The sequence below is a fragment of the Drosophila suzukii genome, chromosome X (genome assembly GCF_043229965.1).
Source record: "Drosophila suzukii chromosome X, CBGP_Dsuzu_IsoJpt1.0, whole genome shotgun sequence".
In the NCBI taxonomy this organism is placed as follows: Eukaryota; Metazoa; Arthropoda; class Insecta; order Diptera; family Drosophilidae; genus Drosophila; species Drosophila suzukii.
Genome location: NC_092084.1, coordinates 20,932,140 through 20,949,750, shown reverse-complemented (window position 1 = coordinate 20,949,750; position 17,611 = coordinate 20,932,140). Strand labels below are relative to the sequence as shown.

Below are 17,611 nucleotides of genomic sequence, written 5' to 3'. Positions count from 1 at the left end.
GGACATACGGACATACGGACATACGAACATACGAACATACGAACATACGGACATACGGACAGACGGACGGACAGACGGATCTAGTAATCTACTGATGCTGATCAAGAATAAATGTACTTTATGGGATCTTTCCGTCACCTTCATTGCGTTGCAAACTTCTGACTGAAATCATTATACCTTTTGCAAGGTTATAAAAAAGTGCATTTGAGCATGAAAGTCTAACTTCTTCCCAGAGAACCTTTGAAATGGTATATCAAAACGTCTAGTGTTCACCTTTTTGCAGTGTATTTTTGTGTATTTTAGTGGGTAAGATGAAGTACAGCCGTAGATGAAGTTTGCATATCGCGGAGGCGACAAGTTGTGACCCCCAAAAATGAGCAAACTGCCGGCAGAGACAGGCAATGGAAATTAACTTGCATATGTGGGCAGGGTTCGGGGGTATGTTACATACGATATATGGAGTATAGCATATATTACTACCTGTATTATGTATAGTATGTCGTGACCCTGACTTCTGCCGGATGCCTGGCAATTCCATTAAGGGGGCAAAACTTTTTATTCGACCTGTCCTCCGCCGTTTTGCTCTTTTCGACATTTTTCCGTATCTTTTTTTTTTCTGTATTTTTCCCGAATGTCAAGCAATTTCATGAGCCACGAGTTTGGTATCCTTTTGAACTATAAACGAGCTGCGGCCAAAAAAGTTTGTTTCACCGAAAAAAAGAGGTTTGAATAACGAAATTATTGGCTGCACCTGATGATGGAAAATTTTCGGCCATAAACTCCCCCGCAGATACGTTCATACATATACGAGCTGCTGATTAACACTTTTCAAATTACCGCCGGTCAGCCGAGCAAAAGATCTGAAGAGGGTTAACAAAAAAGAAGTCCCCCTTTAAAAGGATAACCCACAAAAAATGTAAACAAATCTCACACAAAGGCGAACCGAAAAATTCTTGAAGCGAAGTTCATTAAGACAACAATAATGAAACATTCTTATGGGTCGGCAGGTCGAGATGTGCCCATTATATCACTCGAAATGTGAAGACAGATACGAAGTTTAAAGTACACTAAAAAATTAGACTAATGCGATGTATCTTCGCATTTTATTGCTCTTTTTTAAATACTGAAGTTGTATTTATAATGGCAATAATGTGTTTTAAAGATCTATAAAAAGAAAACAACAGAATAATAAGCTATAGAGCACAGTTATTATATTTTACTTAAATTAAATATACTGAAATTCAAAATTGTTTTAAAATTAAACTGAAATTGTAAATAATTTGATTTTTAGAAATTGTGGTCTTGGGATCAAAGCTTAGATAAGTAAATAAATTTATTAAAATTAAATTTTTTACCTTAAAATTAAATAAAGATTAAATATAATAACAGGAAAATCGTTGATTTCCAAACTTTAAAATTCAATGATGTTCTCTACCGTTTGTATTAAAAATGGGAATCTTAGGAATTTTGAATTATTTAATACTAAATAAGCTAGAAGAAATGAATAAATGTATTAAAATTTTTTTTTTATTAAAGTGTAAATATAATAACAGGAAAATATTTTATTTCCAAGCGTTCAAATTCCCTTATACTCTCCCCCATTTGGATTTTAAAGGGGAATCTCAGGAATTTGGTGAACTTGAAAGTGGGCCTTTTGAGAAAATTGCACCTCTAATTTATTTCCCACTCGGTCGCCCTGAAAAGTATGCTCCATTTTGTCCATACTCACAGCCATAAATCGAGTTTATATACGATAGTGCCGCGTTTTAAGGGTTTCAGTGTTCTCCATTATTTCTCGTGTTCACATTTTTTTTATATTATTTACGATTATTATTATGTACTCGTTACCTCCCGGCTTTTTGCTCTGAGGAAAAGTGTTGTGTGTATGTTTGGGTTGTGGGGAAAATGGGAAAAAGGGAAAACAGGAAGGACTTCCTGGCTGTTGTCTCTTGGCTGTGAGGCTGCCGCTATTTCAATTAATTTTTGTTTCGCACATTGTTGATGATGTTTGCCGACTTCGTTCGCCACCAGCGTCAGGAAAATTGAAAGGAAAACTCCCCCAACCAAGGTGGGTAAATTGTGGGCATGGTTGAGGCTGAAAAGTGGTTGAAAAATATCTATCAACGGGGGAACATTGAGCACCTGAAAATGAGGCTGGGATTGAATGCAACACTGCAAGGCTATAAAAATGCAAATAGAAATGGTAGGTTACTATTTCTGAGGATAATATAAAAATGTAAGACCTTTCAAGTATTTTATGGTACTTAAGATTTACAAATCGGAAATTTATGTCCAGGAATCTCTAGAGTTTTTCAAAACAATTCCTTATTAATGTGCTATGTTTATTTATTAACTTATAATAATTATCCTGATTTATGGTTACTTCGATTATTTAGATTTATTTTATTTAGAGCAATAAATCTAGTAAATGGTGCTATAAATTTATCTCTCCACTAGACATTCCCACAATTCAATCAATAACAATTATCTGCCACTGCCTTCCACGACTGCCTTAATCCAATTTATAAAATCTGATTAACTTATTTATTCAACACTTTAGAGAGTCCTTCGTCCTTTTTCTGCCCTCTCTTAAGTTTCCGCTTTTTGCTGGCTCATTGTTTAATAGTTTCACGCCACCTCACGGTGTTTGCTTCATTTGTCAATCATTTGGTGGCAATCATCCTCAAGAACACTGAGTTGAATGCACTACACTGGGCACAATTTCCCCCTCACTCTGTTTGGTCTTCCTAAAAACTGCAAGTTGTGTTTGGAAATACATTTTTTCCTGCTCAGTTTTTTCTTCTACTGTTCTGTCTCACTCCTAACTCGTATTTATTTCATTTCATTTATTTCATTTTTCGCATGGGTCTGGGCATGATGAAAGTACATACACATTTGTAGTGTGTTGGTTGAGATGTTTGAGAATTACACTGGAAAAAATAGGCATATTTTTATGGTTTATTAACGTAACATACATTTAAAAATAATGTATATAGTATATATTATATATTATATACATTTTCAAATTATAAATAATATAAAATATTAAAATAAAATAAAAAATAATACAAAAAAATTTTAAATAATGTAAATAGTACATTTAAAAACTGTAAGAAATTACATTAAAAAAATAATATATGTACACTTCCAAATTATAAATAATATAAGATATTATAATAAAATAAAAATTAATAATAATAAAAAAAATAAGAAAAATATAAATAATGTATAATAGTATATTTTAAAATTTTAAAGAAGGACTAAATAAGGTTTTGTATTTAAATTGCAATGTTCTAATTTTATTTTTAATTGCTATTAAATATATATATTGATTTTTATTTAGTTCTTAAGGGTGGTCAACCCATGTTTTGGTTTCTAAAAATATTCTCTTTTTTTAAATCACATCCATCACTTATTGTAAATATACTGTCAAACGATTGTTTTAATATTTAATTTCAAAAGTTTTTTGAGAATAAAGTCGATCTTTTATTTGTTAAAGTTTTAAAATTTATTTAGTTCATGTATTGTGAAGATTTCTTCCTTTTTGGACCACTTATTCGACCGGAAACGTGGCTACCAATGTACCTACCTTTTTTTTTAACGCTTTGACAACAAAAAGTATATAGTTTTATACTTTGAAAAATGTCACTTAAAAATCTGCAAATTACACCAATATAAATTTTGACATTATTGAAAATAACAATCTCATTTTTCTAAATCTTTTATTAAATACGGAAAGTGAGTTTTAATAAGTAGGTCTTCCTAATTCTTTTCTCTAAGTGCCGCTGAGCTGTTGTTGTGGCCAGAACAAAATCGGATTGTCTTCGCATTCAGAGCCAGAGCCAAGGGTCCGTAATTCAGACCCCCCCCCCCCCCTCCCTTTTTTTTTTGCTCGCTGAGCAGCTTGGCAGACTTGCTGCTATCTTTGGTACTCAGTTCTTGGTAGTTGCTTGCAGTACTTGCTGCACCGCCCACGCCCACAAAAGCCCTGATTTCGCTTTACGCCCCTTGGCCACTTAAGCATGCTAAGATTTCCGTAGCACTGGCGCTTGTTTTATTGCACGAAGCAAACAGAAAGCATGAAAGCAGCAAAGCAGCAAGCAAAGCAAAAGCAAAAGCAACAAATAAAAATATAAATAATGAAATACAAAGTCATTTTGCGCCACAATGACAATGCCAACTCCCAGCGACTATATTCCACACTCCAATCTAGGATGCCACGCCCCCCTCTTATCACCGCCGCCCCCTTAACCCTCAGGTGGGCCTGACAGCCCAGTCATATGCTTATGATACCAAGGCACCCCCATTTACCAACTACCATCCATATCGGTTTCTGTTTCTGTGTATATAAGTATCTCAGCATGTTTGAATGAAATATCTAAGGCTGTTTATTATCTAGACAATGATTACATGGAATAACACGGATACAAAGCGTATTTGGTGGAACATTCTAAGAAACCAAATCAAATTCGGAGGTATATTTCAGTCACTCACCGCGATTTGTCAAGTAATACTTTATAAAATGTTTTAATTTCTTTCCGTAGAAATGCGTTAGACTGATTTAAAAATCGATTTAAGCTTTAGTCAGATTAAACATCTTAGTTCATCTTACTAGTTATACTAACCATCGGAGAAAAAGAGATACAGGAGCTTAGAATATATTAATTTTAAATTAAAAGAGTTTATAACTTGCAATTTTAAAGACTACCATTCCTTTTAATTTTAGGGATAAAATAGCTAACTCATAAATTTGTATACTATATTTTAATGTGACCAGATCTAAATGTTATTCCAAAAATAAATCATATTTATAGAGTTATAGTTTTATAGAAAAAGAAATATATCGGTGTATTTATTTGAGATTTTATTAGGAGTGGTTTTCTAAAACAAAAAGCCCTAGGAAGGGTATATTTTTCCGTACTAGTCATTCAAGAGAATTTTAACGTTAACGTCGATCGAATTAGGCGCGAATGGGAAAAGTGCGTGAGTGAATGCTGATTGTCGGCCCAGAATTCCCGATTCTACTCACAGATATTTGCCATTCAGCGAGGGAATAGAGATGAAGGGACATACAGACATACAGACACTAACCAGATGGAAATGCCGGATGGATATAGAGATAGAGATAGAGCCATACGCATTCCGGACACGCACACCCATGCCGATGCAAATGCTGCGAATAATAGACAGTGGGTGGTAACTATTTATGGTTCTGGCCAAGGGAAAAAATCACATTTTGGCCTACAATTGTCCCTAGAACCATTTGACAGTCGTGAAACTAAAGCCAAAGCGAAACTGAGACCAAAACTGAAACTGAAATCAAAGCCACCGCGAAAACCTTAACAATCCCCAGTGGCAATGGACCAGTGATGTTAAAATCGCTTAAACGGGATCTTCCAGGACACTCCACAGAATTCTCTTACCCCAACCAAAGTGAGGAAAATCCATCCGCAATCACTTATGCAAACGCATTCGCTGTGGCTCGAAAAACTGCGTTCGAAAAACTCGGCCAACGGCCGCTCAAATATGCAACGAATTTCCCTGCTGTTTGACAGTGGCAACAATTGCAACTTGATTGGCCCAAAGGGCCGTGAAAATGCGGCCGAAAGAAAAACACACTGTAAAATAGTGAAAACAATGTTGGTGAATGGGTAACGGAAAACGTTGCATGCATATGCAAGTGGCTGTGTTGATTGTGTTCGAGCGAAAGTGTGGTCACACTTAATTCCTTTGCCTGGGGAGAAGTGCAGCCACATTAATACAAAAAGCTTATGCTTCAATGGTCAATTGATGGGAATGAGAGTGCTATTGCGTGTACCTTTGAATTAAATTGCATTGTAAGTCAGTTGAATATGTATTTTTTTTTCGCTTAATAATATCTTTTCAATAAATTTCAAAAAAGTTTTAAAAACGTTTTTTGATTGTGTATGTCTTGTTTCTTTTATAAAGCGAGAGTGTGGTCACACTTAATTCCTTTGCCTGGGAAGAAGTTCAGCCACATTAATTGCATATGATTCAAACAGCTTATGCTTCAATTGTCAATTGATGGGAATGGGAATTAAATTACAATATAGGTCTGTTGACTTTGTTATTTTTTTCGCTTAATGATATCACTTTAATATATTTCCAAAAATGTTTTAAGGTTTACATTACATGATTGTGCTCGTCGCGTTTCTTTCATTAAGCAAGAGTACGGCCACACTTAACTTCTTTGCCTGGGGCGAAGTGCAGCCACATTAATTGAAAATAATACAATTAGCTCATGCTTCAATTGTCAATTGATGGGGATGGGAATTAAATTACAATATAGGTCAGTTAAATTTGTACTTTTTTTCGCTTGATGATATCTTTTAAATAGATTTAAAAAAAATGTTTAAATGCTTACATAGCATTGTGTGTAGACCCTAGGGCTCATGAAAACAAGCAATTTCTGATGCTCTTAGCTTTAATTGACCGTAATAAGCCGAAAGCTGTGAAAATTGGGAACCCCGTTTTCGTTGCTTGGGTTGAATGAATGAATAAATGAATGATTTTCCCAGCTACTTGCCGCACGAAAGTGCAGCTTGCCACCCAGAGGAATTTTTCCTTGAATATTTCCCAGTTTTTCCCTATTGTAGCTGGCGTAGTCGGAGTTTTCCGAGGGCTAGCTTTCCCGCCATCCCATTTGCCCCAGGGCGGTTGGGCAACTAAATTGAGCTGGATGCACAATTGCTTTGGCTTGTCACTCGGGGTGGCGGGAAAACAAAAAGGAATCCAAGGAACCCAGAGATCCGGGAATCCGGGAATCCATGTTAAAGTTTCGCCGCCATCGAGCTGCTGCATAAATAAAGAGGCGCAAATTAAATTTGAAATTTTGTTGCCACAAATGCTGCGAAGGTGTCGTTGAAGTGGAGTGTGCCCCGAATGGATTTGCCATGTCTGCACTTGTTGGCTGCTGTTAATCGGCAATGCGGTTTCTCGATTTGGCCAACAACAAATAGAATGGGAAAAACAGCAGCCAAAAAAAAAAGAGGAATACATAAACCCCAAAGTGGATAAAACACGTTGTCAATGACAGCAGCGTAAAAATCCACGTCAGGTTGATGGGTTTTCCCCTCCTTGCCACCTTGCCACAACTTGCGGCATTCCGGAGGACATTCATTAGATGGCAAATGCAGAACAGACTTCCGCCTTATAAACTGGAGCTGATGAAAATTACTCACATAATTCCCTGGCATATTCTCCATGAAATTTTATGGAATTTTCCCTTTGCGGAGCCATCCTTTATGACAAGGCAGCTCGATTTGCTTTGGGGTTTGGTTGCATGCCGGAGTGATCTGAATATTGATCCCCAAAACAAGGTGAAATTATTGTCGAAATATTTTGAACACAAATTTAAAATAGTTAAAGTTAAATATAAATAAATAAAATTTAAATACATTATACAGATAAAGATATATATTTTGTAATGCTCTTACAAGATACAATATACAAGATATAAAGATAAAGATAAATACATTGTCATGGTCTTACAGTATATCTTTATATTCTTATAAAACCCAACATAAATTATTTTAAATTTTTATTATTTTTGATACGTATTTCGACATTAGTTTTACCTTGTTTTTGGGGATCTGGTTTATTAAATAACCAATATGTAAAATTATAAACATTGAAAATCTTTTTGTGGTGATTGGGATTATAAAAAATATATTACCGCATTTTAAATTTAACAACAATTACTAGAAAAATATTTGAACCTAAATATAGTTTTAAAAATGTCAAAATTTTTTTATTTACAAGAATATAAATTTCAAAGTCCTTCCATGTATTTTAATCTCGATGAAGTATCATTTACCATGTACCTACTTTGATTTCTTGATTTAATTTGATCTAAATTCAACATCTATTGCTCAGAATTTTTGAATGTGAAAAAATTCAACCTTCAATCACCAGAACTTTAATCTTATTTTGTAAGTTTATGGAACAGCTTTTTTAAGCCCTTGGATATATCTTGATCCCTTTAATGTACCATTTAACACATTGATTTCGGGTGCCTATATGCCTGCCCTTTTTTGTCAGATTTTTTGTTGCCATGCTTAAGTTCTTCGCGAGTTGCTCGCATAAAGTAAATTCCTTGAGCGGTTCCATTTGGATTTTATGGCCGACATTTTCATAGGGCCATTTGTTGGCCATTTCACTTTTTTTGGCTCGTTGCTCGTACTTTGTTTTTCGGCATCTTTATCGGGACCACACATCATTGGCTCAAAGGCCTCTCCACGCACCCAATCACGTAAACTTTATGATGGGTGCGTTTTTGGGGGATTCCTGGTAGCATTTCACTTATGAACGAGCGCCATAAATTCTCATCTATTTCGTCTCGTTTCAGCCACGTATCCAAGATGCAGACGAATGTGCAAATCGACTCGAAGAATCTGCGCACCACCGATGACAATTTCCGTTCCCGGGGCCATCACATCACCATCGAGGTGAGTGCCCACTTAGCACATGTCCTTTGATATGCCATCCAGGCCATCCAGATATCCTGGCCGATATCCTGCCCGGCCACAGCAGTCAAAACATTCACTCCCATTTCAGGCATATTAATTACAGTTCAAAGTTTGAACCTCCATCCTGTCTGCCTTTGGGGGCCATCAAATTGAATTGCCGGTTGCTTTGGGTGATTCCTTGATGGCCGGCCAGACAAGGTTGGAACTTAATTAATTATGACAGGATCATGTGTGTGCGGCTCATGATTTGATTTGTTTGTCCATACCATGATGGTCATTAATTCAATTTACCATATTTTCCAAACGCGTCCCGACCGAAATTTTCACATTTATTTAGATTAAATTACGCCACAAATGCTCTCCCGCAATGTGTGTTCATAAAAATTTATTAATAGAGGTTGACAAGTTGTCAGGCACATGAATACACAAGTGTAATTTTTTGTAGAATAAATATTATTCACGGTGGCTAGTTTTTAAAACGTAGGTATATTTATTAGGACTTTAAGTTTATATTTTAAAGTTTACCAGATTGTGTTTCGAATTTATATGAAATAATTAAATTAAAACAATAAAGGGCCTTATCGCATATTTACTAGAAGAGGGACGTATCTCAAGAAATAGCATTTAAAGTTTTTAGCTCAAAAGGTTTTGCAACAAAGCGATCGTTCTTTCAATTAACACCTGCCTTGTGTATTAAAGATAGAATGCCTAAACTGACATATGTTGATTATTATAAAGATTATTACACACCCAACATTTCAGCATCATTAACTCATTAACTTAATTTATTTGACATATGTCAACCTATTAGTAAATGAGCAATATGGCACTTGATTGAGTTACAACTAACTGGCTAAATTTAATTTTAAGAGTCATGAAAACCTGTAGCATGAATTAAGCATCTGAATTTTGATTAAGTTTTTCATCAGCATTAAAAGTTATGGCTAATGAAGTCGGGTTTTAATATTATTAATGCTTAATAATGAATTACTTTTGAAAAAGTAATGTCTATAAAAAATAATTCATTACTTTAAAATATATTAGCATTACAAACTTTAAAACAAAATATTGCAAATGAAAAAACAACTCATTACTTTCGAGTTCAATGAATAACCAATATTTTATTACTTCTGGCAAAAGAAATGCTAATGGAAAAATATATCATTGGTTTTGAAAAATACAATGCTAATAATTACTGATAATTAAAATAGTCTTGAACAATTTTTTAATTAAATAGTGACACCGTATTATAGCCATTAACTTGGTTGATCAACGTTAAAATAATTTTATATGTAATACTAAGAAATCTAATTAAATAGAAAAGACCAGACCATTTTAAATTATCATAGCTTAGTAGCTTAAATAAATCTAACAGCTTCAGATTAATATAATATAATATAATATTATATAATATAATTGGTAATAGACAATACTTGTTGTTTGCCTTACTATACGTTCATTTTTTAATGGAGAAAAAAAATAATAAATAAGTAGTATGATGAAACGCCTTGTAATATATATATAATATATTGGGCCTTCTCAAGAATTCGCGTTACCATATTTTCGGAAAGAATGAGATATTCATATATCTGTGTAATTTTCTTTCCAAACATATGTTGACTGGGTAAATGGGTAAAAGCTCTTTGCAGACTCAGTCTGCAAAAGCTTGCCTGTCAAATGTCGCATTAAAGTCCAAGCAATAAAAGTGTTTTTCTTTTTATATGCTTAAAATGTTTAAACTAAATTCAGCTAGATATTTTTAAACTAATAATTAAGAAGTTCCTTACAACTTCAGATATATTTTTCTATATTTCTGGATACTTTCTTTTAAAATTAAGTAGTTTTGAAGGAGAAGCAACAAGTGTTACTCGCAGAGAGCGCCTCTCGAGCTTTTGCAGGCTGCGCGCATGCGCAGTGGCGCAAGCTTTAAGCTCAGGGAAATGCAGGAAAAGCTGAAAGCTCGCGCACAGCATCAGCTGCTCGTGCAGATTTCTCGGCGAAAATGGCCATCTGATTTTTGTTTTGTCCACCGCCCCACTGGGGGAAAACACCCCCCCCCCCCACTCAGCTGACTGGCTTTTCTCAATGAACCTTTCTCCGAAAGGGACGCCGCAGGGGGGGGGGGGGTGCGGTGGAAAATCCGAGCGTGGGCGCTGCTTTTCCTTTCGCTTTCCGCTTTTTTGCTCAGTCGCTTGCAACATTTTGGCGCGTGTTGACATGCGAAAAGTTCGGTCCGCGACGGGCGACCCCAACGCTTTTTAGCCGTTATCCATCTTATCCGTTCAAAAGCTGCAGCAAATCCAAATCCATCTCCTATTTTCGCATCTCTGCTTTTTCTTCGAGTGTACTACTGCTTGGTGTTTTTGTGGCAAGAAAGTAATTAAAAAAGTAAAGTAAATTCTGCACCCGCCGCCGCCAATGAAGTTCGGATATATATTTTATGAGTGGCAAGTCTGTGTGTGGGCCGGCATTTCGAGTTTGGCGCGTAAATAAACTTCGTTCATCGTTCATCAGCTGGCTGAAAAAGAAAGGAACCTAGCGTAAAAAAAAGGATATTTTATTGCTTACACTCGAACATTGTAAGCGAAGAGTAATCTTTTTTTATTATCCCATCGTTCGGCTTCGAAATGGGATTATTAATTTAGCCCATCAGCCTTGAGGCCCCCTTCGTAATTCCATCCTAATTGTCTGTTTTGGAGGACAGGACATTGAAATGCGAGAGGAGGTCCTTGGGTGTGTGAGTGTGTGTGTGTGTGTGCTTTTCGAAATTAATATATAATATTTTGCCCGATAACAGCTGTCGAGCTGTTGAGCATTGTACCCCATTTAACTGCCGGGCAATTGAGATTATTAATCAAGTCGGCACACCCGAGGTCATTGCATTGGGTCCAAAGCATAAACAGTAGCTAGGGTGAAAGTGAACAACAGTTTCGAATGTCTGCCGAAGGCTAAAAACTTCTCAAGCAGATTTCAGATGCAAGTGGTAAAGTTCTCAAAAAGTTGCTTCGATAAATGCATCAATGCAGGGATGTGTTTCGATAGTCATAAAGGTCTCTAAAGTTTGGAATTCTGGCAAGGCAATATTCATAAAGATATCCATAGTGATTGATGTAGTATAATTTTTTATTAAAGATATATTTAGGAAAAACCTTAGATATAATCCATTTAACTAAGTTTTATTTGAGGGTTATCCTTAAAATGTATATACACATTGCAAAAATGTATAAATTCAAACATCATGGACTTAAAATGAAATTCTTCTGGCTAAACGGCAATAAGAAATAACTTTCCCAAAAACACACTGATTTATCTTTGAAGATTGATTGGCTAAATGTCCCGCAGGCGTTTCAATTTATTTAGCACATTTTGTGGGACTCTTTATATTACTGCAGCTCTTGACAAACGAAAACGAAGTCAAGCGAACCGTGGTGAGTCCTTCACCTCCCAAAAACCGACGGATGACTTTGGCCCTGACCCCTGACCCGTGGAGGTCGACTCTTGCAGCTTGTTGAATGCAGTTGGCTAAAATATGTGGAGTTGAGTTGCCGGTCTGGGTGTTTTTCCGTCTTTTCCAGTTCCCCCGGCTGAAAGATAGTTTCAAGGATGTCTGCTTGTTTTACTTCTAAACGGTCCTGCCATGAACATATTATCCACAAACAACAGGTCGTCCTCCCAAAATTCCCTGGTCAAATCTTCCTTCTGCCAATCTTACACTAAAGTGGCACAATCGATTAAGGTTGGGGCCTCAAATTGGCAACGAATTCTGAAAAAAGTACTGGGTTCGCTAAGCGATATAAGTGACTCCCATTTTTATACCTTAATCCCATATAGAAAGCCTAGAATTCTGGAATATTTAAATTAATAGGATTTGAAACAAAGACAATTTTGACAAATGGATGACTGTTGTTTTTTGAAGACTTTAAAGTACTAGATAAATTGAAATATCCTATGATATATAGAAGTTGACAAAGAAAAGTGTTATTTAATAAATCTCTGTTTTTGTGTAATAATAAAAGTCCTAACTCAGTAATATTCACACAATTTACGAAATATTCTTTACATTGTATGTTTTTAGATGATTAATTACCAAAATAAAGAATTGGTACTTGACTTAAGATCCTAATTTGTAAACCATATGTATATATGATACTTCTCATAATAATGCAAGTGTATTTATTAAAGAGAATGCCCAAGTCGACTCGATTTGAATAGTTGTTTAATAGACTCATTTCTGGCAGCACTTTTATTTTACTGCCTTCGTTTTTCTGCTTTGGCAAATCAAATGAAATTGTTTTAAATGGCCAAATGCTCATTGAGAAGGTTGCCAAGAGTTCGATTCTGGCCCCCCCTTTTTTTGGCACGCCCCTGGGCAGCGGGGGTCACTCAACTTGTTCGTGGTTGGCACTCAGTTTGATTATCATATTACGTTAGTCCTTTTATGGGGCAAAGGAATGAAAAGGAAGCCGTTTAGGCCCAAGTTTATTACGGAAAGCCAAAGAGCATTTTGGCCAGTCCGAGACCCAAGCTTCAGCACCCCTTTTTCCCCCAAACAAGATTTCAGGACTAGTATCCCCATTGAATTTTGTGTTGATTTGTTTGCATTCGGAGGCCATCAAAGTTGCTGTGAAATGTGAAATGTAGGTTGTTTTTTGGGGCCCAAAACGCTGCCAGCCGCAAATCGCCGTGAGCTTGTGTGTGTAAGTCTCGGGATCCTGTATCCTGTATAAATATCCCCCCCCCCTCCCCCACACACACAGGCAGATCCTTGTTGGGACATAGTTTTAAATGCTGTTGAAACTTGTCACTCTACTTATAATCAACTCGATTAAAATGAAGCCTATCCTTGGTGGCATCTCCACCATCCCAGGACGTGCTCCTACATTTCACCTAGTGTTTTTGGCAGGATATAAAACATGTGCAGCTCGCTTTCAGACTGACTGGTACAGTGGGGCCTGCTTAAAGATGATAAGTTTAAATCCTTTTAAATTAAATAATTCGTGAACCATTTTTGGTTAACATATACACACGAAATGATCAATATGATGTTTATATTTTAGTTAGGTATCCTTTTTACCATTGAATACTGTGAATTTTGTATAAAGGATTGATATCTTTTAAAATTCTCTCAAATCGAAAAAGAGAGAAAAAAGCGCCTAAAATTACTCTGGGCAAGAGCGAGACAGCAATATTCTAAACTCTCTGAAATAGAAAAAAAGAGGAAAAAGCAAGATGGCGACTAACATTATTTTGAGTAACATACCAAAGTGATAGATCGAATCTAAACAGAATTGATGCTCAATAACATCAAAATGACCATCATATCTCATCTTATCTATTTTTTTCTCTGTGTAAATATGTGTCATTCCAATGGTATTATCTATGTTAAAACTGAACATGCTTAAAAATAGAACAGTATAAAAATAGCTAAATTGGATGAAAAGGTAAAATGGTGCTTTGATAAAATGGTTCCTGCTAAATTTTGACTGGTTAAAATATAACTTTCAAAATTCTATTAAATATTTTAAAAGCTAAAATAAAACAAACACCTTAAGCGTATATACGGGGGCATATAGACTATAGATACCTTCAAATCCCGGTTCAAAAAGTATAGGTAATATGTATTTTATTCCAAATTTTTAATTCCCACTCAATACATATTTTTCATATTCCCCCACACAACCAAATTTTGGATCCGCCACTGCCAAATAAATTCATACCCCAACTAGCAGGCTAACTCTTCTTTTCATTATGATCAAGTTATGAGCTTGAAATCAATTGAGTTTTTAATGAGCCGCAATCAAGGCATATAACACAAGTTTGCCACAACTTTTGGCCTTAATGTGGGTAATATGCGAGGTGAAAAGCATACAGTATGGCTTGTTGCCAACTTTTTTCATCGCCCAACTTTCTGGCGGCCCACTTAGCCACCGTTCACTGTGCATAATTCCGACCTGCTGAGTGGCCAACAGGAGCATTCCGTCGCAGGTCCTTCGTCCTTCGTCCTGTGTGTCCATCGCTGTTTGAAAAGTGTGCATCTATTTTGTCTTCCAAGGGAGGTGGAGGGGGGTGCTACACACACACACAAAGCTAAGAAGGGGGGGGGGTTTAATGGGGGGCCAGGACTACTGAATGCTATCCATTGTTGTCTGGCTACCTTGGCTTGCCCGGCTGTTCCCATTGTGTGTTACTTGTTGTGCCGTCCTGTTCTCTTTGGCAAGCTGTGCGTCATGTGCCACGCCCCAAAAGGACGCCCACATAGAACACCTCCCCCCCCCCCTTTTTTTCATCCATCCACCCACGCCATTTGTCCTGGTGGTCTTCTCCTTTTGGCCTTTGTCAATGTAAACAATTTAATTTGCTTAGTTGGCGTAATATTCGCCATCAATAAAGAACTTTGGGTCTCGAGAGTGTGGGTATTCTACACAATGACTATCGATAACGGGCCAGAAGAAGAAGCAGCAGCAGCAGCAGCAGCAGCATAAGCCAAGGAACATGGAACATGGCCAGGAGCAGGAGAAAGTGGAGAAAGCTGGCCCGTCTCGCGTCGCGTCCTTGTGGCTTTCACTTCGCCAGCGTCTGCAATCGAGTGTTGAACGCACTTGAAATAAATCGTAGCCAGAAAAAAATAAAACGCACACACCCACTCGTCACAGTACACTTTAAAAAAAAATATAAATTATATTTAAATAATAGGTAACAGGATATAACTTTATGTTTTTAGAATTACATTTTTGAAATACCACTTTAATTATAGGTGGGTGGTATTTTCTTCAAAGGTAATTGGGCTAACATATTGGGACATAAAAAGTTTTCATAATCTCTGGAATTAAGATTTTTAGGAACTCTATATTATTATTATTTGTTTAATATATTTTAAATTTTTAGGAACTCTTTATTATTATTATTTATTTAATATTTGATACCAGCGATACAAGCAAATACTTATTATTACCCAACTGCTGACAAGACTCTGAAAATTAGGTTAAAAAAATATTGATTTTAAACTAACACATAGTCATACTAATACATGGTTCTTTTTTATAGTTATAATTATTATTTTATTTGGTTATTTCTTAATTTTAAGTTGGTTGGGTCTTAGAGGCTTTATTGTTGAAAATTATAAACAAATTTTTGAAAAACCTAATTCTAAGGAAATTTTCAAATAATACCCTATTATTTCCTTCCTTGATAATACCTTATTATAAAAAAAATTTCCTCATAATAGGCTATTATTTAAAAATTTCCTCAAGATTTGACTTTTCCAAAAATTGTTGATAATTTTCACCAATGAAGCTTCTGTGAACTAACCAACTTAAAATAAATAATAATATTTAATAATATTATAATAAAATAAAATATTTTTGAATAGGAAAGATAATTTCATAAATTTTTATTCACCTTGCATTAGGTCTCTAAACATTTTCTGGAAGAAATTTAACAAGTTTAGAAGTTTTTTAAGGGATATACGAATTTTGGTTTGAAATTTCTCTTGTTTGTTAATTTTAAAGATCTTATAATATATATAAGTTATTTTTATTTTTTTCCTCAGTGTTTCTCAGTGTTCTCAACAATATTGTTGATACCATTGTATAGACCAACATTAAATCGTTATGGCCAACGTCTTTTGTGTCTGAAAGTCATTCAGTCAGTCAGTCATTCAGTCAGTTAGTGAGTCCTTTGTGCCTTCTCTTGTGGCACCTCTGCGTCCATTCCACTTCCATTTCCATTCAGTGGTGACCGCAATTGCGTGTAATTGTTAATCTCTTGCATTGATTTTCCACCCTGCACCCGGGCTTTTCCCCCATTTTCCCAGGGTCCCTTCATCGTAATGATCCGATAATCAAATTAGCTTACAGCAATTGACCAATTGAAGTTTCTCCGTCTTCTTCTTTTGGTCCTCTTTTAATTGCACTGGGCCAACGGTGCGTATGATTAACATTGCACTCGCAGAGGAATGAGCGATAATTGCCGGGAAAATTCGGATTAAATAGCTGTAATGCAGAGCGGGAAATACGTATTATCAATAAATAAAATAAATATTTATGGTTTCCATTTAAACGAGGCAAGGTTGTGTGATAAAACTGCTTTCCATGAAATGCGTAAGGGGTTTTATTAATTATTATTAGGGTTATTGTCACTTTTTAATCACTAGTTCAATCAACAAATAACAATTTATTGATTAATTATAGTTCCATATTCATAAAGTCAGTCTTTAAAATCATAAAGCGTTAAACTATGGTTTCTAAAATAACCTCTTTAAACTAGATAACAACAGTTGCCATGGTTATAAGTAAATGGTTATACAAAAAGTTTGTGAAAACTTTATGCCACGCCGCTTTTCATTTGATTTTCCCCACCACGAATTTCCATCGATGGCAGCCTTCAACGCCAGACATTCTCCCATTTCTAAGCAAGTCCTGTTATTAATTCGTTTCGAATGAACTGCTACATATGAATGCCAGCAAGAGGTCCTGGCATCAGAACTCAGGATTCACGATTCAGGTTTCAGGACTCAGACTCCAGCATTCAAATGAGTCTGCCTCAGACATCAAAGACAGGGTCTGGCATCTATAAAACATATACAACATATCATAAATAACAAACAATTATGCGGGCACTGGCCAAAAGGGATTCCGAGTGAGTTCGGATGGAAAGGATGTCAGGTTTGAGGATGATGATGAGGTTGGCCAGGCGATGAGCAGGTGCTGCAGATAGATGTAAAGGATTTGGGGCCCCGAGCCAACTAGGCAATTCGAGAATGGTTAAGTGGGGAATCCAGCATTCAGACAGCCTGTCAGCCACCAAACTGATTTATGCATTCTAGCCAGGACCTCCGATTCCGATCCCTGCCTCCTGCGACTGCACACGAAAATTGCTTAATTATGTGTGCCAAGCTTCGTTTAGATAAAGTCAAACATTAATTCAGACTCTTTAAGCAATTCCATTTAATTTTCATTAGCACAAGCCGCAAATTAGAAGAAACTTTTCTCGCCGTCGCCATTTCCTCCTTCCCAGAAAATCCCAACAATTTTCATGAATATTAAAATATTCAAATTCAAATTTTTGGGGGGGCCCAAAAACAAAAAAAATAGAAAGGGCACAAAACCAAGATCTTCAGACGG

At 36.0% G+C, this 17,611-nt stretch overlaps 2 protein-coding genes across 23 annotated transcripts in view; one reads left to right on the top strand and one right to left on the bottom strand.

The window, feature by feature from the left end:
- Window positions 1–17,611, bottom strand: part of LOC118878363 (protamine-like protein 99C) — a 110,878-nt gene that overhangs the window by 24,150 nt on the left and 69,117 nt on the right. The window lies entirely within an intron of this gene.
- The window catches only part of LOC108005373 (inactive dipeptidyl peptidase 10), a 108,834-nt gene continuing 99,591 nt past the window's right edge, over window positions 8,369–17,611 (top strand). The window contains exon 1 of one of the 2 annotated variants that reach the window (XM_036821069.3): window positions 8,369–8,468. In XM_036821069.3, the coding sequence (XP_036676964.1) occupies window positions 8,382–8,468 (87 nt within the window). In that variant the 5' untranslated portion in view covers window positions 8,369–8,381. Of the gene's footprint in view, window positions 8,469–10,700; window positions 11,069–17,611 lie in introns of those variants that run through there. The other variant, XM_065867938.2, reaches the window with a different exon arrangement.